The sequence below is a fragment of the Hyla sarda genome, chromosome 5 (assembly GCF_029499605.1).
Source record: "Hyla sarda isolate aHylSar1 chromosome 5, aHylSar1.hap1, whole genome shotgun sequence".
Classification (NCBI taxonomy): domain Eukaryota; kingdom Metazoa; phylum Chordata; class Amphibia; order Anura; family Hylidae; genus Hyla; species Hyla sarda.
Window position 1 is genome coordinate 268,465,880 of NC_079193.1, and position 22,347 is coordinate 268,488,226.

The window sequence follows — 22,347 nt, forward strand, 5'->3', positions numbered from 1 at the left end:
CACACAGCATTCGGAGTAATGAACTTCTGGACGCTGTGAGCGGAGCTCCGCAAGTCAGAGCAGCGCACAAGCCCTTTAATGCGGTGTGAGGTGCAGGAGTGGATGCAGACTTGCACGGGATGCAAGTCTGCACCTCACACCGGCGCTCAGGGTCTATGGAGCAGGCTCCTGACTCGAGCCTGCTCCATGCTCGGCGGCCCCCAGCTGATTTCAACCGGCTATTAACCCTTTAGATCACCACTCTTAAAGTTGACAGCGGTGGAGTTAGCCGGAGGGCTTACCTCTGCATTCATGGCTGCCCCCGTAGATCTGTATTTGATTGAGCCTGCCTTGAGCAGGCTCAACTAAATGAACACAGATCAATAGAGTTCAATTGAACTGCATTGATATGTATGAGGAATCTAAATGATTCCTCCTAAAAAAGTCTATTTAAAAAAAAAAAGCTTAAAAGTTTAAAAACACCCATTAACCCCTTCCATATTAGAAGTTAATATCAACCCTCTTTTCCATATAAAATGTTAACATAATAAAAATAAACATATTTGGCATTGGCGCATGCGTAATTGACCGAAATACCAAATCACAGAATTGCGTTTTTTATGTTAAGAAGATCATAGCCCAGAAAAAATTTCAAAAAGTCAGATCAATACCAAAATGGTACCGATACAAACAGCATATTAGGGACCAAAAAATGAGCCCTCATACAACTCAGTATATGGAAAAATTTAAATATTATGAAGGTCAGGGATTTATTTTATTTTATTAAAAAGTAAAAAAAAAATTATTAAAACATGATGGAAACTTAACAAATTTGGTATTGGTGTAATCAGGCCGAAAGTATCAAAATAATATGTAAGTTTGACCACAAGGTGAATGGCAAAAAAAAGAAAAACCCCAAATTTGAATTTTCACCTCACAAATATATTTTTTTGTTTCAGAGCATAAGTTATGGAAAAATGAAAGGTGTCATTGCAAAGTATACTTGGCCCTGTAAAAAACAAGCCTTATATGGGTCTGTAGATGGAAAAATAGTTATGGCTTTAATAGGACGAGGAGGAAAAAATGAGAGCAGAAACTAATAAAGACATTATTTACATAATATTTTGGTTGAAATTATTTTATCTACCTGGACAAGTGGATTTTCTTTAGAGACAAGTAGATTGTGGTCCGCTTTAGTCCCTTAGACAAGCAGTTTTTTTTGTTTTTTTTTTTCCCACACCACTGTGTTTATACTACTGTCATCTATGATATATAATTTAGTATCACTGCAGTGGTAATAAACTTCTTATATTAAAAAGTTATTAGACCTTTCTATTGCCATGGTGAGATCATCAGATTGGTACACGTAATACAACAGAACTAGTTGAGTACACAAATTAGCAAAAGATCTATGCAACCAGAGGTTTGTTCGGTACATGACCTCTCTTTTGTATTTACTTGTCATGGCACCATGACTTACAATATAAAGGATTGTACTGGTTTAGCATTCTCTTCTGTTTGTTCACGTTGTAATTTCATTAATAGTTGCCAAGTCAACTGGCACTGATCGTTGTTGGTGGTTTATTTCTATGCATGTAAAATTTCTCTTTCTTTGTACTATTGTACCTTTTTAAGGAAAATATCAGTCCCGGGTTCTTGCTGAGAGTATGCTGACAACAAGTGAATTCTTGAAGGAAATTAGCTATGAGCTGATAACAGGCAAAGTCAGCTTCTTGGCCTCACACTTTAAAAACACATCTATGGGTAAGTACTTTTCCTGGCTTGAGTACATAGATGAATAAAAATTCAGTCCTATTAATGATAATCCTGAAAATGAAGTTTCTAGTTGAGTATATTTTCTGTTGTCACTTTATACCTTTCAGTAAAAGAATTGAGCCGCTCTAAATTTATTATTTTTCTTACAACATACTAAGCGTTGGGGGAGCTCATGTTCTGATCTCTGTATTCATGGCCTGTATTATTAGTGTATAATCATTAATCAATACTAGGTCCAGGTTTCTAGGAATAATTTAGAAGTTTATTCATTTGATATGTGGCAATAGAGGATGATGTATCACAAAGTGGTTTCAAATAGTCCTAAATTAGATCTGACCTTATTTTGATATAGTTCTATTGTTGTTTTCATTCATTTATTTATTTATTTTACTAGGTGATGATTTGGACAAGCTTTTGGAGAAGATTCAAAGAAAGAGAGGAGATAATGTTATTATACCTTTTAATGGAGATGTAAAAGAATGTGTCTCATCCCTGGAAGCAGCCGGCATGATTCCTACACTAGGCAAAAGTAGTGGTCTGAGTCTTATTTTTTTTAATGTATATTTGGTAATTTTTTTCACAAGAGATTTCAAACCAACATAAGACACGAAAAGAAAAAAAAACAGACCACACACATTGTTCGTTCTGTTTTGAATGTTCTTCTAATCAGTACACAGTGTCCCTGTATGATTTCACAGGCTTCCTTAACCCCTTAAAGTGTAACACCGGTCACATTCTGGCTACAGGATATCTGTTTAAATCTGGCAACTCCATACCCCCGTGATTAGATATAGATTAATAAAGTTCCATCCATATCCGTAATGTCCCAAAACTTTATATATATCATTTCAATGGAAATAATGTATGGATTGAGCTTGGAAGCTGAGCTCTCTCCATACCGGTCAGCTGCTTTGAGCAGCTGACAGCCTTGTTCAGAAACTGGCATCAGAGCTAGCACCATTTCAGGCTATGTACCGTATATACTCGAGTATAAGCCGACCCGAATATAAGCTGAGGCCCCTAATTTCACCCCAAAAACCCAGGAAAAGTTATTGACTTGACTATAAGCCTAGGGTGGGAAATAAATCATCCCCCCCTGTCATCATCCAGACCTCCGTCATTAACACTCTCATCATCATTACCCTGTCATCATTCCCCCTTCATCATTACCTTGTCATCATCCCCCCCCTTCATCATTACCCTGTCATCATCCCCCCCCCCTTCATCATTACCCTGTCATCATCCCCCCCTTCATCATTACCCTGTCATCATCCCCCCCTTCATCATTACCCTGTCATCATCCCCCACTTCATCATCCCCCCCTTCATCATTACCCTGTCATCATCCCACACCACCCCCTTCATCATCACCGCTTGTCAATGTCTGATTTAACAGTGGTCTTCAACCTGCGGACCTCCAGATGTTCCAAAACTACAACTCCCAGCTTGCCCGGACAGCCATCTGCTGTCCGGGCATTCTGGGAGTTGTAGTTTTGAAACATCTGGAGGTCCGCAGGTTTAAGACCACTGCCCGGGCCTTTGTCATCATCCAGCCCCCCCCTCCCCCCTTTAGTTTTGTACTCTCCTCCGCTTGGCGGGACGTTCGGGTGAGCTGGTCCGGGCCATCTGTGCTGCAGGACGGTGGGGAGGGATAGTCGTTCCGGGCTGTCCATCTTCACCGGGTGGGCCTCTTCTCCGCGCCCGGCACCGGAATAATGACGTTGCCTTGACGACGACGCAATTTTCTCTTGTAAAACTTAACAAAAACTATAGTTTCTGTAATCACACTGGCCAAAACAATAAAGATGACAGGTCTTTTTTTTTTACCACAAAGTGAACACTGTAAAAAGAAACACCACATAAACTGAATTTGTTTTTAGTTATTTTCTTGTTTATTTCACCCCACAAATACTTTTTTAAAAGGGTTTTTCAGTACATTATGGTTAAATTAAAGGTTACTTGGTGTTTGAGGTGTTCAAGGTGCTTCAATGAAAAGTAGCAGGGTGACAGGCTAAACAGACCAAAACAGTACAAAATCAATGGAAAACTTTAATGGTTTGAGGCAGCCTACAGGATATCAGCTCAAAACTCTGGCTGCTCTATCCTTCACTAAAGCGAGCGGTATATGGAATTGCCAAAAGTCTCATTGACTTGCATTGCAATTCACTTGCAATGAAATACTGTGACTTCTGGAAGTTACATATACCACTTGCTTTAATAGCAGAGAACGGAGTTGCTTAGGTTTTGAGCTGTGATCCTTCTGCCTGGCTCAAATGAGAGGTAACCTTTAAAGTTCTCAACACTTAAAGTACAACTGGTACTGCAAAAAAGAAGCCCTATATGAATTTGTAGATGGAAAAATAAGAGTTATTGCTCTTACAATTACATGAGAAAAGCAATCGACAAAAATTTAAACTGGCAGCATTCTTAGGGGGTTTAGGGAACTGTCTGGTTTAGAAAAAATAATTTTAGATACCCCGTTAGGACATTCTTAATAGTTCCATCAATTAGTTAGAGCAGAGAGTAGCAAAATAGTTTTATTCACAGGCATGGTCTTATATAACAAAAGAGGCTGTAAAAAGCAAACACCATTAAGGGCTCATTTACACAGTTTTTGTAACTCAGCTGCCACATTCGCACTTTATCCCATTCATTTGAATGAGCCAGACAGAGTCAGATAGTGACTCCGGTCAGTTAATTTTTTTTAACCATATCAGTTTTATTGCTGGACTAAAAACCATGGTCTGCCAAGGGATAGGGGATAAGTTTTAGATCGCAGGGATTTGACCGCTGGGGCTCCCCACAATCTAAAACTTATCCCCTATCCAAAGGAGTTTTTTGCTTGATAGTTTTTTTAAACAGGACCTGTGGCCAACTGAAACAAATTGAGATTTCTCGATTGGCTTGATCGTGGACACAGAAACCGTGGGTATATGCTGCTACCACTAGGAGGCTTGACACTAGACAACAAGAAAAGTCTGCCCCTCCCAGCAGGATAGACCTGCCCACAGGCACCTTAGCTAATCAGTTTTAGCTAAGTGTCAGTAGGAGGCAGACACAAGTCTGGAGCTCTCCAGACCTGGTCGCTTTTTTTCTTATTTTTGAGTTTAGGGATGTATAGTTAGAATTTTCTCTCTCTTTTATTTCTTTTTTTTAGGTGGGGTCTCAGGAGCATAGCGTTCACTGTTTCCCCATTTTTGAAGAAGGGGCACAGGCATTGAGTTATGCACTGTCGCTGCTGGTCAACACCTGTGGTTGTACCTCTGGGTCCGGGTCCCCCTACCTTCCCTGCTCGTCTCGCTGTTTCAGCCAGATGTGGTGCAGGTGTTTACTATCTGACTAAAGACTTCATTAGATAAGTTTTCAAAGAACAAGTTGAGTATTTCTCTCTTTCTTTTCATGTTTCTAGCCCTTCTCAGGATTCTAAACCACTGTAGCCCCCCCTGTTTGGAGCCCACTCCTTTTTATTCACTCTGTGGACAGTCTCCTGCTTGGCCATTCTGAACATTGGGGACAGAAACAGTGGTGCAGGACATTTCAATATGTGTTTTTTTACATTCAGGGCATTCTCAAGGCCCTGCTCGGCGCCTGCTTTGTGCGCATGCACCCAGCATATTTTCGCATCGGCCGCATCCTTATCAGATGCGGCCGGAGTGCCGGAGTTTGTTCTGTCGACCATGCTGTTCGCAAACTGCCGACCGCTCTCCTTCCTCCTGGTCGCACTTACTTTAATATACACAGCATTCAGTTTTTTTTCTTTTTAATGATGGCCGCGGAGCGTTCTTCTCACTGAGTTTAGCTCCACCCACTCCCCGCTGGCGGGGGTTCCGGCTCTTTTGAGGTTTTTGGTTAACTACCTATCAGCGCGGTGCGCGCTGCAGGGGTCATTTGATCCAATGAGGTCTTGCCCCCTCCTTCTAATTGGTCTAGCCCTCCCCTTCCCTCTCTCTCTCTCTTCTCTGCTGAGAACCAGCTTTCCTTCATACAGCCTGCTTCGTCTCTTCCTGAGGGACACAGACACTGGGTGAGACTGCTCCACTTCTACTTTTGCTTGCACCATGTCCGATCCCAGAACTGACCCCCACCCCCCTCCAGACAGGTACCTGCGGCCCTGGTCACCTATTACGCCTGTTTGGGCTGTAAAACTTAAATGCCTTGTGGTTCTGCAGAACCAACTTGTCCTCCCTGCACCACTGCACGCCCCGGCCCGCCTGGTGTATCTTCCCAGAAACTGTGGGCTCTGCTCTCACTCCGGGATGGGGGTCTTCCCTCTCCCAGTCTGTTTCCGACTTGGCACAGGTTTCCCATTCCGTGGTGACTGCTTTGGAGAGGTCTTCCTTACGCTAGCCCTCCAGGGAGGCTCGCTCTCCTTCTCCTTATGTAAGGTGCGCTCACAAGTGCCCTAGGGGCTTCTCCTCTGGCTCGTCTCCAGAATCCGGAAGCCGTAATAGGCGCTCTCCTCATAGCTCTCACTCCTTTTCCCCCGACACTCCGAAAACACCCCTCTGCTAAGGGCCACTCTTCTGGTCGCTGTCCTAGGTCTCCAGATCTGCTTACCAGGTCAGTTTCCCCTTCATCCAAGGCTGCCTCCACCTGCTCCCGCTCTCATGGGAAACTGGAAGATGAGGCATCAGGTTCTGCCTCTGACTCAGAGGACCAAACCGGCATGTCCGACATGGTAGACAACTTGGTCTTGGCCATCAGGGACACTTGGGACGCATCTCCAGAAGTTTCCTTTCACCGCTCTCATCCATCTCCTAAGGTTTTCAGCTCTCATGCTGAATTTGACACCTTACTGGTAACGGCATGGAAGCATCCTGACGAGCGCTTTCAAAGGACTAAGAAGGTTCAGGCACAGTTTCCTCTTGCTCAGGACCTCATTGCAAGATGGACATCAGCAACCATTGATCCTCCGGTTTCCTGCCTTTCAAAGGCGACTACTCTGCCTTCCTGCATTCTTTAAGGACCCGGCGGACAAGAGGATTGAAAATCTGGCAAAATTCACCTTTGAAGCAGCAGGTTCATCTTTACTTCCTACCTTCGCTTCTTCTGGGGTGTCAAATGCCCTCTCTGTCTTGGCTTCTCACCTCCGCTAGGGCATTTTGTCCGGGCCCCTTCAGAAGATTTGGCGGATCTTGCACTTCAACTCTCCAATGCTGGAGACTTTTTGTGCTTTGCTTCTATGCAGTCAGCCCGTTGCCACAGGTAATCTAGTGGCACTTGGTTGTTCCATGTGGCTCAAGACCTAGGACGCTGATGCCGCTTCCAAGAAATCTCTTATTGAGCTTCCTTTTACTGGGTCTCGACTTTTTGGAAAACGCCTGGATGAGATTATCTCAGAAGCGACTGGAGGTAAGAGCTTCTTATTACCACAGAATAATTCTCACCGTACCAACTCCCGATTCCGTTACTTTCGGTCCTATGGCTTGAGTAGGGTGACCAGACCGGCACCCTAGCAGGATAAGAATGCTCCTTCCTTCCTGGAAATCGGATAACTGCTCTGGCCGTTCAGCGTCCAAGTTGGGCCTCCCTCTGCCTGAAGGGACGCCCCCACCCTCCGGTGGGAGGGAGTTTGTCCTTCTTCTGGGATGTTTGGTCTGGCCATGTGCTGGACTCAGAGATGATGTTTCCAACGGATCATTTGCTTTCTTTCCAAGGGATCGCTCTTTTCTTCCCCCCCCCCCCCCCCCCCCCGCTCTTTTCTTTCCCACAACCCCCCGGTTCCACTTCCTTGACAGCAGCCTTAAGAGTCGCACTTTGGACCCTCCTCGCTCAGGGAGTGACTTTCAACTTAATGAGGACATCGTCCTTCCGTCATTTTTGTCCTTCTCCATCTCAACCCAGGGAACATTTGCTTCATGGTCTTGATGTGGTACAAGCTGTTCAGATTTACCTTTTCAGTCAGTTGTTCCTTTCGCCAGCGTGACTCCTTCTTTGTTCTTACTGAGGGTCGTCGTAAGGGGCTTCCTGCTTCTAAAGCGACCATTTCATGGTGGATCCGCTCTGCCATTTCGGAAGCTTACCACTGCGAGGGGAAGACTCCTTCTTTCAGGGTCTTAGCTCATTCCACTCGTTTGTCGGGGCCTCCTGGGCTTTCCACAACAGGACTTCTGCCTTGCAAATTTGTAAAGTGGCCACCTGATCGTCCTCGCACACGTTTACGAAGTTTTACCAAGTACATACCTTTTCATCTGTTGATGCTGGTCTGGGCCGCAAAGTGTTGCAGGTGGCTGTGGTCCAGCCTTCCACCTAACTTGCTTGTATTTTTTGCCCACCCATGGGGACTGCTTTGGTACGTCTCATGGTTTCTGTGTCCCCCAATGGAGCCGATCGAGAAAAGTCATTTTTATGCTTACTGTAAAATCTTTCTCGTGGGATCCATTGGGGGACACAGCACCCACCCGGTTTGGTTACCTTTCCATGGGCGGATTCAGTTAATTTTTTATTCTGTGGTTTCCTCAGACACTTATTTTTTTTCCTTTACCTGTCGGTCCTCTCTTACTGCTCTGAGACTAAACTGATTAGCTCAGGTGTCTGTGGGCGGGTATATCCTGCTGGGAGGGGCCGACTTTTCTTGGTGCCTAGTGTCAAGCCTCCCAGTGGCAGCAGCATATACCCATGGTTTCTGTGTACCCCAATGGATCCTCCAAAAGAGATTTTACGGTAAGCATAAAAGTCTACTTTTTACTTTCAATAGACTATGGTGCCCTGATCACACTCCTTTTTACAGTTTCTTGATACACACTCCTTTTTCTGAGATACGAGTTTATAATTTGTCTAACAATACAGAGAAATTGGTCAGATTGGTGTGAATTTAACTTGGGAGTGACTCCCATCTGGAGATGGGTGGGATTATACAGTCAGGGGGTGTGAATATTGTACACTCCCTGACTGTATAATTCACCCATCACTAGATATTCACTCTATTTAAAATTTAGTCCACACTCATCTGACTGATTCCCTGAATTGTGAGATAACCTATAAACTTTTATATGGCAGGAACTAAAGTGTGTATAAGGAAACTGTGAAAAGGTGTGTGATCAGGGCACCCTAAGCTATTTAATGAAATTATAATCTCATTTTATTTTGTCTTCGCCACAGGTCCTTTTTACTCTTTCCACATATACTGAAGTACGGCATGTTACCGCCGAGGCCAATGATTGGCTTTGGTGATCACATGATGTCCACTCCAAAAGAAAGACTGTGCTTGCCAGCAAGAGTAGCCATGCAGTATATTGAAAATAAAAGCTGAAGCAATAAGGGCAATTAATGTTTGTGCACATTCTAGAACGAACAACTCATATAACGTATGTAAAGCATATATATTTATTTCGGTTTGACAGGCTGCAGCACAGACAGCTTCCAGATATGTCAGTCTCAGCTGATGGTTGCTCGGAAGCTTCTGTCCCAGGTGTGTGCCATTGCAGATAGTGGAAGTCAGTGTCTTGATCTGGGCCGCTTCAGCAAAGTTGACTTCCTAATTGTCATTCCTCGATCTGAAGTACTGGTACAACAGACCCTGCACAGAATTAGACTTTCAGGTAAGATCTTAATATTGCAAAAAATACAAAAGAAATATTTGTATTGTGATCATTTACATTATCAGGCTGTATTCTTATCTTATATTTGGTCTGTGTCAGTAGTATATGTTAGGATATCACCAAAAAGTGTGTGTGTGGTATATATATATATATATATATATATATATATATATATATATATATAATAACTAGCTTGAGTACCCGGCGCTGCCCGGCTTTTACTACCTAATCCATTAATTTAACTCTCATATTTTTCTCATATAGGGTTAATTTAACTCTCATATTTTTTTTATTTGACATGAAAGTAACATGTAATAAGTTTCATCAAAATATCTCCATCCATTTGGAAGTTATGCTGGAACATACATTTCCCATAGACTTGCATAGCACTTTTAACAAAAACCCTGACCCTCTCAAATGGGGGTGGGTAAGGGTTAAAGGGGTATTCCGGGCAAAAACATCTTAGCCCCTATCGAAAGGATAGGGGATAAGATGTCTGATAGCGGGGGGCCTGTCGTTGGGACCCCCGCGATCTCCCTGCAGCATCCTGCATTCTATGCGTAGCTGCGTCTGAAGTTATGGAAACCTCCGGGCTTCCGAGACGGGGACGTGACGTCACGCCATGCCCACTCCATTCATTTCTATGGGAGGGGGCTTAACGCCCCCACCCATAGACAGGAATGGAGGGGGCGGGGCATGATGTAACGTCCCAGTCTCGGAAGCCCAGAGGTTTCCAAAACTTCATACGCAGCTACGCATAGAGTGCGGGCAGCGGCAGGGAGATCGCGGGGGGTCCCAGCGGCGGGACCCCCACGATCAGACATCTTATCCCCTATCCTTTCGATAGGGGATAAGATGTTTTTGCCTGGAATACCCCTTTAATTTATCTATCCTATGTTTGTTGTTGTCATATAAGTAACATGTACCAAGTTTTATTGAACTATCTTTAGCCGTTTGGAAGTGATGCTGGAACCTACACACAGTCATGGCTGTAAATGTTGGCACCCCTGAAATTTTTCAAGAAAATGCAGTATTTCTCACAGAAAAGGATTGCAGTAACACATGTTTTGCTATACATATGTTTATTGCCTTTGTGTTTATTGGAACTAAACCAAAAAAGGAGGAAAAAAGCAAATTGAACATAATGTCACACCAAACTCCAAAAATGGGCTGGACAAAATTGGCACCCTTTCAAAATTGTGGATAAATAAGATTGTTTCAATCATGTGATGCTCCTTTAAACTCACCTGGGGCAAGTAACAGGTGTGGGCAATATAAAAATCACAGCTGAAAGCAGATAGGAGAGAAGTTTACTTAGTATTTGCATTGTGTGTCTGTGTGCCACACTAAGCATGGGCAACAGAAAGAAGAGAACTTGAGAACCAACATTGTGGAAAAATATCAAAAATCTCAAGGTTACAAGTCCATCTCCAGAGATCTTGATTTGCCTTTGTCCACAGTGCGCAACATTATCAAGAAGTTTGCAACCCATGGCACTGTAGCTAATCTCACTGGGCGTGGACGGAAGAGAAAAATTGATGAAAGGTGTCAACGCAGGATAGTCCGGATGCTGGATAAGCAGCCCCAAATAAGTTCCAAAGATATTCAAGCTGTCCTGCAGGCTCAGGGAGCATCAGTGTCAGCGTTTAATTTAATTTAAATGTCGACGGATAGTTTGCGCTATGGCAGTAGACCAAGGAGGACCCCACTGCTGACACAGACATAAAAAAGCAAGACTACATTTTGCCAAAATGAACTTGAGTAAGCCAAAATCCTTCTGGGAAAATGTCTTATGGACAGATGAGACCAAGATAGAGCTTTTTGGTAAAGCACATCATTCTACTGTTTACCGAAAACTGAATGAAGCCTACAAAGAAAAGAACACAGTACCTACAGTGAAATATGGTGGAGGTTCAATGATGATTTCGGGTTGTTTTGCTGCCTCTGGCACTGGGTGCCCTGAATGTGTGCAAGGCATCATGAAATCTGATGGATTTTGGGTTGCGCTGTACAGCCCAGTGTCAGAAAGCTGGGTTTGCGCCCAAGATCTTGGGTCTTCCAGCAGGGCAATGACCCCAAACATATATGTCAAAAATTACCCAGAAATGGATGGCAACAAAGTGCTGGAGAGTTCTGAAGTGGCCAGCAAGGAGTCCAGATCTAAATCCCATTGAACACCAGATCTTAAAATTGCTGTTGGGAAAAGGCGCCCTTCCAATAAGAGTGACCTGGAGCAGTTTGCAAAAGAAGAGTGGTTCAACATTCCGGCTGAGAGGTGTAAGAAACTTATGGATGGTTATAGGAAGCGACTGATTTCAGTTATTTTTTCCAAAGGGTGTGCAATCAAATATTAAAGGGGTTGTGTGCTGCCCTGCAGTTCGGAGCTCCGCTCACAGCGTCCGGGAGTTCATTACTCCAAACGCTGTGTGCGGGCTTCCGTGTTCGCAGCCGCCGGGCCCCTTCGTGACATCTTGCCCGCCCCCTTTGTGGCGCCCGCCCGCGTGACATCACGCCGCCCCCTCTCCCAAAGACTATGGGAAGGGGGCGTGACAGCGGTCGCGCCCCCTTCCCATAGACTTTGGTAGAGGAGGCGGGCGTGACGTCACGAGGGGGCGGGCGAGACGTCATGAAGGGGCCGGGCGTGACGTCACGCCCGGCGGCTGCGAACACGGAAGCCCGCACACAGCGTTCGGAGTAATGAACTTCCGGACGCTGTGAGCGGAGCTCCGAACTGCAGGGCAGCGCACAACCCCTTTAAGTTAAAGGTGCCAATAATTTTGTCCAGCCCATTTTTGGAGTTTGGTGTGACATTATGTCCAATTTGCTATTTTTCATGCCTTTTTTGGTTAAGTTCTAATACACACAAAGGGAATAAACATGTGTATAGCAAAACATGTGTTACAGCAATCCTTTCCTGTGAGAAATACTTCATTGTCTTTAAAACATTTTTATGGGTGCAAACATTTACGGCCATGACTGTACACACACATAAACACATTGAGTTTTTATATATAAGATATATATATATTGCACACACCAGTAGGGATATAGACTTTGCGGTACATAAGTGGCGAGGGTCAGATCCGCAGTAGCCAAAAAAGAGAAACAGCCAGTCTCTTCTCACTGATACAAATGACTAGCCAAGCAAGGCCTGGAGCAAGGGAACACTGCTCCCTGCCTGGTGCCTCATCTATGATGCAGACTGAGCAAGTAGTGCTGCCTGCATTATTCTGCTCTGGCCAGGCCTAACTAGAAGAGGCCAGAGCACAGGATGTGAGTTCAATAAAATGCCAGTACTTTTGGCCCTACAGTGCTCCCATCATGCCTGGAAAATGCACAGTTGCACATTTCATATGGGGCTTATAGTGGTACAGTACATATGGGGCATAAAGGCAGTTAATACAAAGGAGAGTAGTGGCACAGTTCATTGGGGGCAGTGGCATCATTCATTGAGTTGGCACAGACACCTTGTTCTTTGTTTTAAGGGACACAGGTTTAATTTTTGGTTCAATGCCTAGTGATTGTCAACATTATATTTTTGGACGTAGCAGTATTATACTCGGAGACCCTATGTGCGGCAGTAATATATGGGCGGGGGGGGGTCACGGTGTGTGACTGTTTTATATTTAGGTCCACTGTGTTTGGCAGCATTATACCAGAGGCACAATGTGTGGCCATATTATATTCAGAGGGTACAGTGTTTGGCATTATTATACCACGGGCACGTTGTGTGGTAGTATTAGACGAAGTGGCACGGTAAGTGCCTGTATTATACTCTGGTACAGTGTGTGGCAGTATTAAATTCAGGGGCGGTATTATATTAAGGATGACTGTGTGTGTCAGTATTGTATTTATAGGCACAGTGGGTGGCAGTATTCAGGGGCACAGCATGTGACAATATATTGTCGAGGCAGTCTGTGGCAGTATTCGGGGAACAGTAGATTTGCATCCTCCACACTTTAGTAGCTCATTTTACCTTGTGACCTATTATTGGGGTAAAATAAAGCCTTAGTGTTCAGCTTGGACTAGCGCTCGATGGCAGCAGCCCTGGATAAGCAGACTCCTATTAAAAGTAGTTGCGTACCCCTGCTTTAGTAGATGAATGTTTGGTATATTAAAGTGAATGGGCCTACTGTGGTATACCAACATGTACTGGTAACGCAGACCAAAAAAACTAAATGTGAATAGACTCTTACATGGATAGTAAATATGGTATATGGCAAGTTGTTTTTTTTTATTGTAGTTATTATTATACCTTTTCATTTGTGTTAAAAAAAAAAAACAGGGGTTCTAGCAGATTTGGGCCTAGAGGAGTCGGCATTTGCAAATCAGAGAGCTGACAAATATGTTCTTCGACTTGATGGGGATGTCCAAGCCAAATTTGACGCGTTCATGAGAAAAGTGAAGCAAAATCCTTATACACTGTTTGTTCTTATACATGACAATAGTCATGTGGATCTAACAAGGTAACTTTACTGATAGACTGAAGATGGTGATGGCACTTACTGAATACAGTTGTGTGGCCCATTAAATTCAGCACTGTCTGTCACACATCACCTCTTTACAATGTGGCTGACACTAATAATTTAAAAAGTCTGTCAGCTTGTTAGTGTCCTATGGTAACCTAAGAGAGCACCTTAAACTGAGATTATAGCACTTTCAATTTGACGCTTCAGTGTGCTGTTTATCAGTAATAAGCAATTTATTGATATGCAAATTATGCTGTTTAGTGCACTGGGGGTCGTTCTTTACCCCTTGGTGCACCGAAACTGCTGCTTGCCTGTCCGTCTTACAATGCCTCCCCATGAATACTGAGTCACCCATCTGAAGTGATTTAATTCTAGGCCACTGCAGAGGGGCTGCTTAGTATTCATAAGTAGACTTTTTTAGAGGGGCGGGGTGGGTTACTGTATCTGTGCACCTAGGGGTAGAGGAACACCCCCATTGCATCAAACTCATTTTCATATCAATAAAATTTATATTAGTTATTCTGTGCTTTGGATTATTAAAAATGCTATAGATGCTATTAGATTATTATAGCTTCTATCAGCTGGTTAGTCCAGAAGTGAAAAGAGGCAGCACTTTTATTTATCTATAACTGTTACAACTCGACAACATTTCAGATCTACAATAGGTACCTATAAGAAAGAGGTTGGCACACTTGTGTATTGCTTGAGAAAGAACCTATTGTTGATTCGAAATGTTGCGGATTTGTAATAGTTATGGGTCAATAAAAGCTCCCTTACTGATTTTAAGAGAGCAGTCTCCTTTCCCTTCTAGACTATTTGCTTGTTTTAGGTGAGGGTCAAACCTTGTGAAGTGGAGAATCCACCATAGATGAAGTCCCAGCCCAGTGCCAGTTCTCATTTTTTTCATGAACAGGTAAGGTGCCCTTACCTGCTAATAGATTCCCTTTAAATTAATGCACAAAAAATTCAATCAGCCAATGAGCAAGCGGTTGTACGTTTATCGGCTGATTTCTGGTCATTTTACACAGCCGAATATTGGAAACAAGCCTATTAGTCTGAAAATTGGCCAGTGTAAAAGAGCCTTAACTGGATCTGGAATAAACAGTATTTTGTTCATCCCTCATTATATTCTTTTCTAAAATTGTTACAATTGTCAAATACAGTACATTGACCCTACCTGGCAAATACAGTAATACAGCATACTGTGGGTACTGAGATAAAAGCAAGCTTAAAATATTTGTTTATGTTAACACTTATTATTACAAATGTTTTGCAAGCTTAGACCAAAACATACATATGGTACTAAATGTGAATCTATCTATTTTGCATATAATATAACAGTATGGGTAATAGATGTTTTTTATTCTGCACAAACATCTTTGGACAGATGTTCCAAGAAATTTGTTACATTTTATGGCCGACATTTATCATTGTCTTTAGACTGTTTTTTGTGTCTACAAAAGGCGCAAGCAGGGTTTATTTGTGCCTTTTTGTTTACACATTTCTGCTGATTTTGAGTTGCAATCCACTGTTTTTGGCAATACACATGATATGGAAGGGTTTCATGAACTGCGCCTTTTTATGAAAAAGCGCAAAACCACTGAAAAGTCTCTAACTACACCAGCCCAGACCTTTCTTAGCTTTTTGGTGTATGTGAAGAGAGAAGTTTCAGAAATTGTGACCTGCACAAAATTTATCAAATGCTCGTTGTCCACTTAATAAATTTGGTGCTCCTACACATTACCAGCACACAAAGAAAAGGTGTAGAAAAATGCTTCACTTACACCTACAATGATAAAATGCCAGCCAATATCCGTAAATATATAGGCCCAGATTTATCAAACTGTGTGAGAGAAAAAATAGTGACTTTTCCACAGCAGCCAATCACAGCTCAGCTTTCACTTTACTAGAGCTTGTTAGCTAAGCTGTGATTGGTTGCTATGGGAAATCATTCTATTTTTTTCGCTCACACAGTTGGATAAATCTCCCCCCATAATTTGTAAAGTTGATCTGGTTTTGTTGTAAAGGCAGAGTTGGTTAATAACAGATGTCTCCTCATTTCAGCTGTATCTACAATACGGAGAACTTAACATATTGTATTTCTCTACAGTGCATTGTCAGGAACACTGCCTCATGGAGATCCCAGCCAGGGGCTTTCTGACCGAATTATTAATAGTTTGGAAGTGCAGGAAGCTCTGAATCTCATTGTGCTGCAAGTTAGTGCCTTCCCTTATGCCTTACAGACACAGCAGTCTAAAATCAGCTCCAGTAATGAGGTGCACTGGATTCAGCCAGACTTGGTGGTAAGAATTTTTTTTTTTTTTTTTTTACTATACGACAGATTTACTGTCACCGTGGACATATATGACCATCATCTTGTAATAGGACCATATACATACTCTTAGTTTCAATGCTTTTAGAACAGGAATTTCCTGTTAAATGGCAGTTTATTCAAACCTGTTTCCTGTACACTGGGGGAGTAGTAGTGTTCTTACCAAGGTAACCCTAGTAGCTTAAAGGGGTATTCCAGGAAAAAACTTTTTTTATATATATCAACTGGCTCCAGAAAGTTAAACAGATTTGTAAATTACTTCTATTAAAAAATCTTAATCCTTTCAGTACTTATGAGCTTCTGAAGGAAAGGTTGTTCTTTTCTGTCTAGTGCTCTCTGATGACACCTGTCTCGGGGAAACTCCCAGTTTAGAAGAGGTTTGCTATGGGGATTGCTTCTAAACTGGGCGTTTCTTTAGACAGGTGTTATCAGAGAAGACTTAGACAGAAAAGAACAACCTTAACTTCAGAAGCTCATAAGTACTGCAAGGATTAAGATTTTTTAATAGAAGTAATTTACAAATCTGTTTAACTTTCTGGAGCCAGTTGATATATAAACATTTTTTTTATCCTGGATAACCCCTTTAATCTAAAAAGTTCTCCCACATTATTACGCAACTTCAAAGATGGTTACTCGGTCAAGATACAGTCAGGTCCATAAATATTGGGACATCAACACAATTCTAACATTTTTGGCTCTATACACCACCACAATGGATTTGAAATAAAACGAACAAGATGTGCTTTAAAGGGGTTATCCAGGAGAAAACTTTTTTATATATATCAACTGGCTCCAGAAAGTTAAACTGATTTGTAAATGACTTCTATTAAAAAAAATCTTAATCTTTTTAGTACTTATGAGCTGCTGAATTTGAGTTGTTCTTTTCTGTCTAAGTGCTCTCTGATGACACGTGTCTCGGGAACCGCCCAGTTTAGAAGCAAATCCCCATGGCAAACCTCTTCTACTCTGTGCAGTTCCCGAGACAAGCAGAGATGTCAGCAGAGAGCAATGTTGCCAGACAGCAAACAACAACTCAACTTCAGCAGCTGATAATTATTTAAAGGATTAAGATTTTTTAATAGACGTAATATACAAATCTGTTTAAATACCCCTTTAACTCCAGACTGTCAGCTTTAATCTGAGGGTATTTACATCCAAATCAGGTGAACGGTGAAGGAATTACAACAGTTTGCATATGTGCATCCCACTTGTTAAGGGACCAAAAGTAATGGGACAGAAAATAATCATAAATCAAACTTTCACTTTTTAATACTTGGTTGCAAATCCTTTGCAGTCAATTACAGCCTGAAGTATGGAAAGCATAGACATCAGCAGACATTTCTGGGTTTCATCCCTGGTGATGTTCTGCCGAGACTCCACTGCAACTGTTTGTTCTTGGGGCAATTTCCCTTCAGTTTTGTCGTCAGCAAGTGAAATGCATGCTCAATCAGATTCAGGTCAGGTGATTGACTTGGCCATTGCATAACATTCCACTTATTTCCCTTAAACTCTTTGGTTGCTTTTGCAGTATGCTTTGGGTCATTGTCCATCTGAGTTCTGAAGCATTTTGCTGTATATGAGCAGATAATATTGCCCAAAACACTTCACAATTTATCCTGCTGCTTTTGTCAGCAGTCACATCATCAATAAATACAAGAGAAGCAGTTCCATTGGCAGCCATACATGCCCACTATGCCATGACACTACCACCACCATGCTTCACTGATGATATGGTATGCTTAGGACCATGTTCCTTTCCTTCTCCATACTCTTCTCTTCCCATCACTCTGGTACAAGTTGATCTTGGTCTCATCTGTCCATAGGATGTTGTTCCAGAACTGTGAAGGGTTTTTTAGATGTCGTTTGGCAAACTCTAATCTGGCCTTCCTGCTTTTGTTGACTTTGACACACATACACCTACCTGCTGGAGAGTGTTCTTGATCTGGCCTACTGTTGTGAAGGGTGTTATCTTCACCAGGGAAAGAATTCTTTGGTCATCCTCCACAGTTGTTTTCCTTGGTCTTCCGGTTCTTTTGGTGTTGCTGAGCTCACCGGTACGTTCCTTCTGTTTAAGAATGTTCCAAACAGTTGTTTTGTCCACGCCTAATGTTTGGCCATCTCTCTGATGGGTTTTTTTTTTTTTTTTTTCAGCCTAATGATGGCTTGCTTCACTGATAGTAACAGCTCTTTGGATCTCATCTTGAGTTGACAGCAACATATTCCAAATGCAAATAGCACACTTGAAATCAACTCTGGCCCTTTTATCTGCTCATTGTAATTGGGATAATGAGGTAATAACACACACCTGGACATGGAACAGCTGAGAAGCCAATTGTCCCATTACTTTTGGTCCCTTAGTAAGTGGGAGGCACAAATGCAAACTGTTGCAATTCCCACACAGTTTACCTGATTTGGATGTAAACGCCCTCAAATTAAAACTGACAGTCTGGAGTTAAAGCACATCTTGTTCGTTTCATTTTAAATCCATTGTGGTGGTGTATAGAGCCAAAAATTAAAAAATTGTCGATGTCCCAATATTTATGGACCGGACAGTATGTCTGCCAAACACTTATTTGGCAAACAGCTTTTTCTAACTATTAGCACATTCACATTTGTTAAGCATGTCTATATTCTGACTGGGGATAGAGGAATAAACAGCTTTCAGACACACCTCAGGGAGATAGGCCAACCAAAACAAAAGGGTCAAACCTGTCCGTCCCTTATTTAAATACCGTGGAACCGCCAAAAGTTACAGAAATACCGTGATACACACATTTGGTCGTACCGCCCAGCCCTAGTTAGAGGTACAGTGTTTGGATAACTCTTTAGTAGCAGTGTGCCTCCATCTTTTGCAAAACTACAACTCCCAGCATGCTCAGATATCCTTTTGCTGTCCGGGCATGCTTGGAGTTGTAGTTTTGCAACTGCTGGAGGCACAGGTTTGGTAAAACTCTGTGTTACAGCAGTGTTGCTGCAGGCTGTGTTCCTCCTGCAGCCTTGCCATCTCGTGTCCATAACCCTTGGACACGCTCATGCTGCTCTGGGACTCATCAGTGTACCCACCCCTAGTGGTGGGATTTTCAACAGCAGGTTTCTTTAATAAAATGTGAATTTTCTTTTATATACGTATATTAGAAAAACTTTTGTTTTGCCAAGATGTACAACTTAAAAGAAATGTTCATATCTGACAGCGCTCATTAAGTCTATGCTGGTCCAGTTAACTGGCTGATTATATTGACAGATGTGAAAACATATCATATCTGATCTAATGTTTTAGCATATTAACATAAAGGATTTTTTTTTTAATTGCCTTAACGTAAAAAAAACACTAGTGCATTCTGCATACATCATTGATTTGTAAATATACAGTTATCTCAAAAATATTATTCAATACAGCCAGCAATGTATAAAGCTGCATAGCATATGTTTAGTCACATTAAAGAACCACAGTTGAGGTTTAGGTATTGTTCATGCTGTATGTCCACATAGATAAAAACCATGTTAAAATCTAAGTCTTGTCTGTGTTTATTTTTCTAGGAAGATCTAGCCAATGATGACAAGGTTTACTTTGGTATCAATGAATACAGTAAATCTCTTCAGTGGGGTATAACAAGTCCACTACTTAGATCTGATGAAACATTTGAGAAGATGGTGAACACCCTTTTGGAAAGGTGATGTGATAATTTGTTCATTAGCATACACGGAAAAGACACAAGCACAACAAGAGCATTTTTTTTCATTACCTGCAATATAAATATTTCATTGTAGGTACCCAAGGTTACACAGCATGGTGATACGATGCTACCTCCTCATTCAGCAGTATTCTGAAGCTCTTATGGCGTTAACTACCATGACGTCACTCAGAGATCACACTACACCAGAGACATTGAGCATCATGGATGATCTCCTCAGCTCTCCTGAAAAGGACAAAAGTGGACAAGGTCACATGCTCCTTGTCCGGATTCCTTCAGTACAGCTGGCAATGTTGGCAAAGGAAAGACTGCAGGAAGTGAGAGATAAACTAGGACTTCAATATCGTTTTGAAGTGTTGCTCGGTAATCCTGCTTCCGAACTGTGTCTTGCTAAGCACTTTGTTTCCAGGTTAAAGGTAAGGAAACTTTTAAGAAAACTCTGAAACTAATGTGGCTAGATTTTGGCCACAATTAAAGTTAAAGGGGTTATCCAGGAAAAAAACTTTTTTTTTTTATATATCAACTGGCTTCAGAAAGTTAAACAGATTTGTAAATTACTTCTATTAAAAAATCTTAATCCTTTCAGTACTTATGAGCTTCTGAAGTGAAGGTTGTACTTTTCTGTCTAAATGCTCTCTGATGACACCTGTCTCGGGAAATGCCCAGTTTAGACTCAAATCCCCATAACAAACCTCTTCTAAACTGGGTGTTTCCCGAGACAGGTGTCATCAGAGAGCACTTAGACGTAAAAGAACAACCTTAACTTCAGAAGCTCATAAGTACTGAGAGGATTAAAGGACATCTGCAGCATTACAAACACTTATCCCCTATCCTCAAGATAGGGGATAAGTGTTTGATCGCGGGGGGTCCAAACGCTGGGGCCCCCGGCGATCTCCTATACGGGGCCGCGGCTGTCCCGTGCAGGGGGCGTGCCAGCCGCAGCATGACGTTGCGGCTGGCACGCCTCCTTCATACATCTCTATGGGGGAGGTGGGGAGGCAGCATTCGTGCCTCCCCGCATCCCCCATAGAACTGTATGGGGACGGGGAGGAGATGGGGCGTCACCGTCGACCTCTAGGTCGACACTACGTGCCGTAGCGCTCACCATGAGCGCTTATGGTGGCGCCCCGTTAGGGAGATTGGGGAGGGGGGGGTCCCAGCGGTCGGACCCCCGCAATCAAACACTTATCCCCTATCCTGTGGATAGGGGATAAGTGTAATGCAGCTGCAGTTGTCCTTTAAGATTTTTGCTTTTCAAAAGACTGTTACATTTTGAAAAATATGAACAATAGAATTATCAAAAATAACACAGCATAAGGAAATACCGATCAATTGTTATACAAGATGCTCATAATTACAACAGGGTTCGTTGAGCGAGGCTTAATATATATCAGATCTACAGCTTACTTCCTTAGCAAGGCCACAATCCAGTTGTGGCAGCGGATTAAGATTTTTTAATAGAAGTAATTTACAAATCTGTTTAACTTTCTGGAGCCAGTTGATATATATATAAAAAACGTTTTTTCCTGGAATACCCCTTTAATGCAGAGATCAATCATTTAAAAAAGAATCATTGTATGTTTATGTTTAGATCTGACATATTCCATCAGCAATATATCTGCATCAAAGTTAAAGACTTTTCGGCTACTTTGAAATTCCTGACACGTTTAACCGTTTCATGACCAAGCTAATTTTTTTTTCTGACTCAAATTTTTTTCCTCCTTACCTTCTAAGACCCATATCTTATTTTTTCGACTGACCAAAGTTGTATTAGGGCTTAATTATTTTTTTTTTAATCCAATTTATTACAAAGCCAGAAAAAAATTATATTTGAGGCAAAATTGAAAAAAATATGGAAAATGGAATTTTGTATGGCAATAATTTTTTTGCAGTTCAAAATACGGTAAATCTGACATGCCATCTTTTTTCTATGGGTCAGTACGATTCCAATTATATCAAATTTTAATAATTTTTGTTTTGTTTTAGGATTTAAAAAAAAATGTAAACGTAGGAAAAAAAAAATAACTTTGTTCATTACAATGTTCTTACCCCTATAACCTTTTTATTATTACACTATTGAACTGTTAGGGGTTCCTTTTTTGCGCCATGAGCTTTAGTTTTTAATTGTACCACTTTTGTGTAGTTCTGGCTTTTTGATCACTTTTTATAAAAAAAAATTTTTGGGGATTTAATGTAACCAAAAATCAGCAAATTTGGCGTTTGGAATTTTCTTGTTTACCTCATTTACTGTGCAGGATCAGAAAACTAATAATTTAATAGTTAGGACAATTACGCATGCGATGATGCCAAATATGTGTTTTTTTTTTTGTTTGTACAGTGTTTTATTTAAAAAATGGGGAAAAGGGGGGCGATTAGAATTTTTATTAGGGGAGGAATTTTTTTTAAATATTTTAACCCCTTAAATGGGCACTGTCACCAACTTTATTTTTTGATATGTTGTAGTACTTATGTACTATAACATATCTCTAATATACTTTTATTATTATTTTTTTTATTAAAATGGTTTCATTTACATTTGAAAATCGGCCACTAGGGGTC

General features: G+C 41.7%; 1 protein-coding gene across 7 annotated transcripts in view; it reads left to right on the forward strand.

Annotated features, from left to right (window-relative positions):
- GREB1L (GREB1 like retinoic acid receptor coactivator) overlaps positions 1-22,347 on the forward strand; it is a 134,748-nt gene that overhangs the window by 70,084 nt on the left and 42,317 nt on the right. For 5 of the 7 annotated variants that reach the window (XM_056521683.1, XM_056521682.1, XM_056521684.1 and 2 more), the window contains 7 exons: positions 1,615-1,743; positions 2,150-2,290; positions 9,098-9,295; positions 13,581-13,761; positions 15,875-16,067; positions 19,634-19,767; positions 19,865-20,204. In XM_056521683.1, coding sequence (XP_056377658.1) covers positions 1,615-1,743; positions 2,150-2,290; positions 9,098-9,295; positions 13,581-13,761; positions 15,875-16,067; positions 19,634-19,767; positions 19,865-20,204 — 1,316 coding nt within the window. The remainder of the gene's footprint in view (positions 1-1,614; positions 1,744-2,149; positions 2,291-9,097; positions 9,296-13,580; positions 13,762-15,874; positions 16,068-19,633; positions 19,768-19,864; positions 20,205-22,347) is intronic. The other 2 variants (XM_056521687.1, XM_056521686.1) reach the window with 1 other exon arrangement.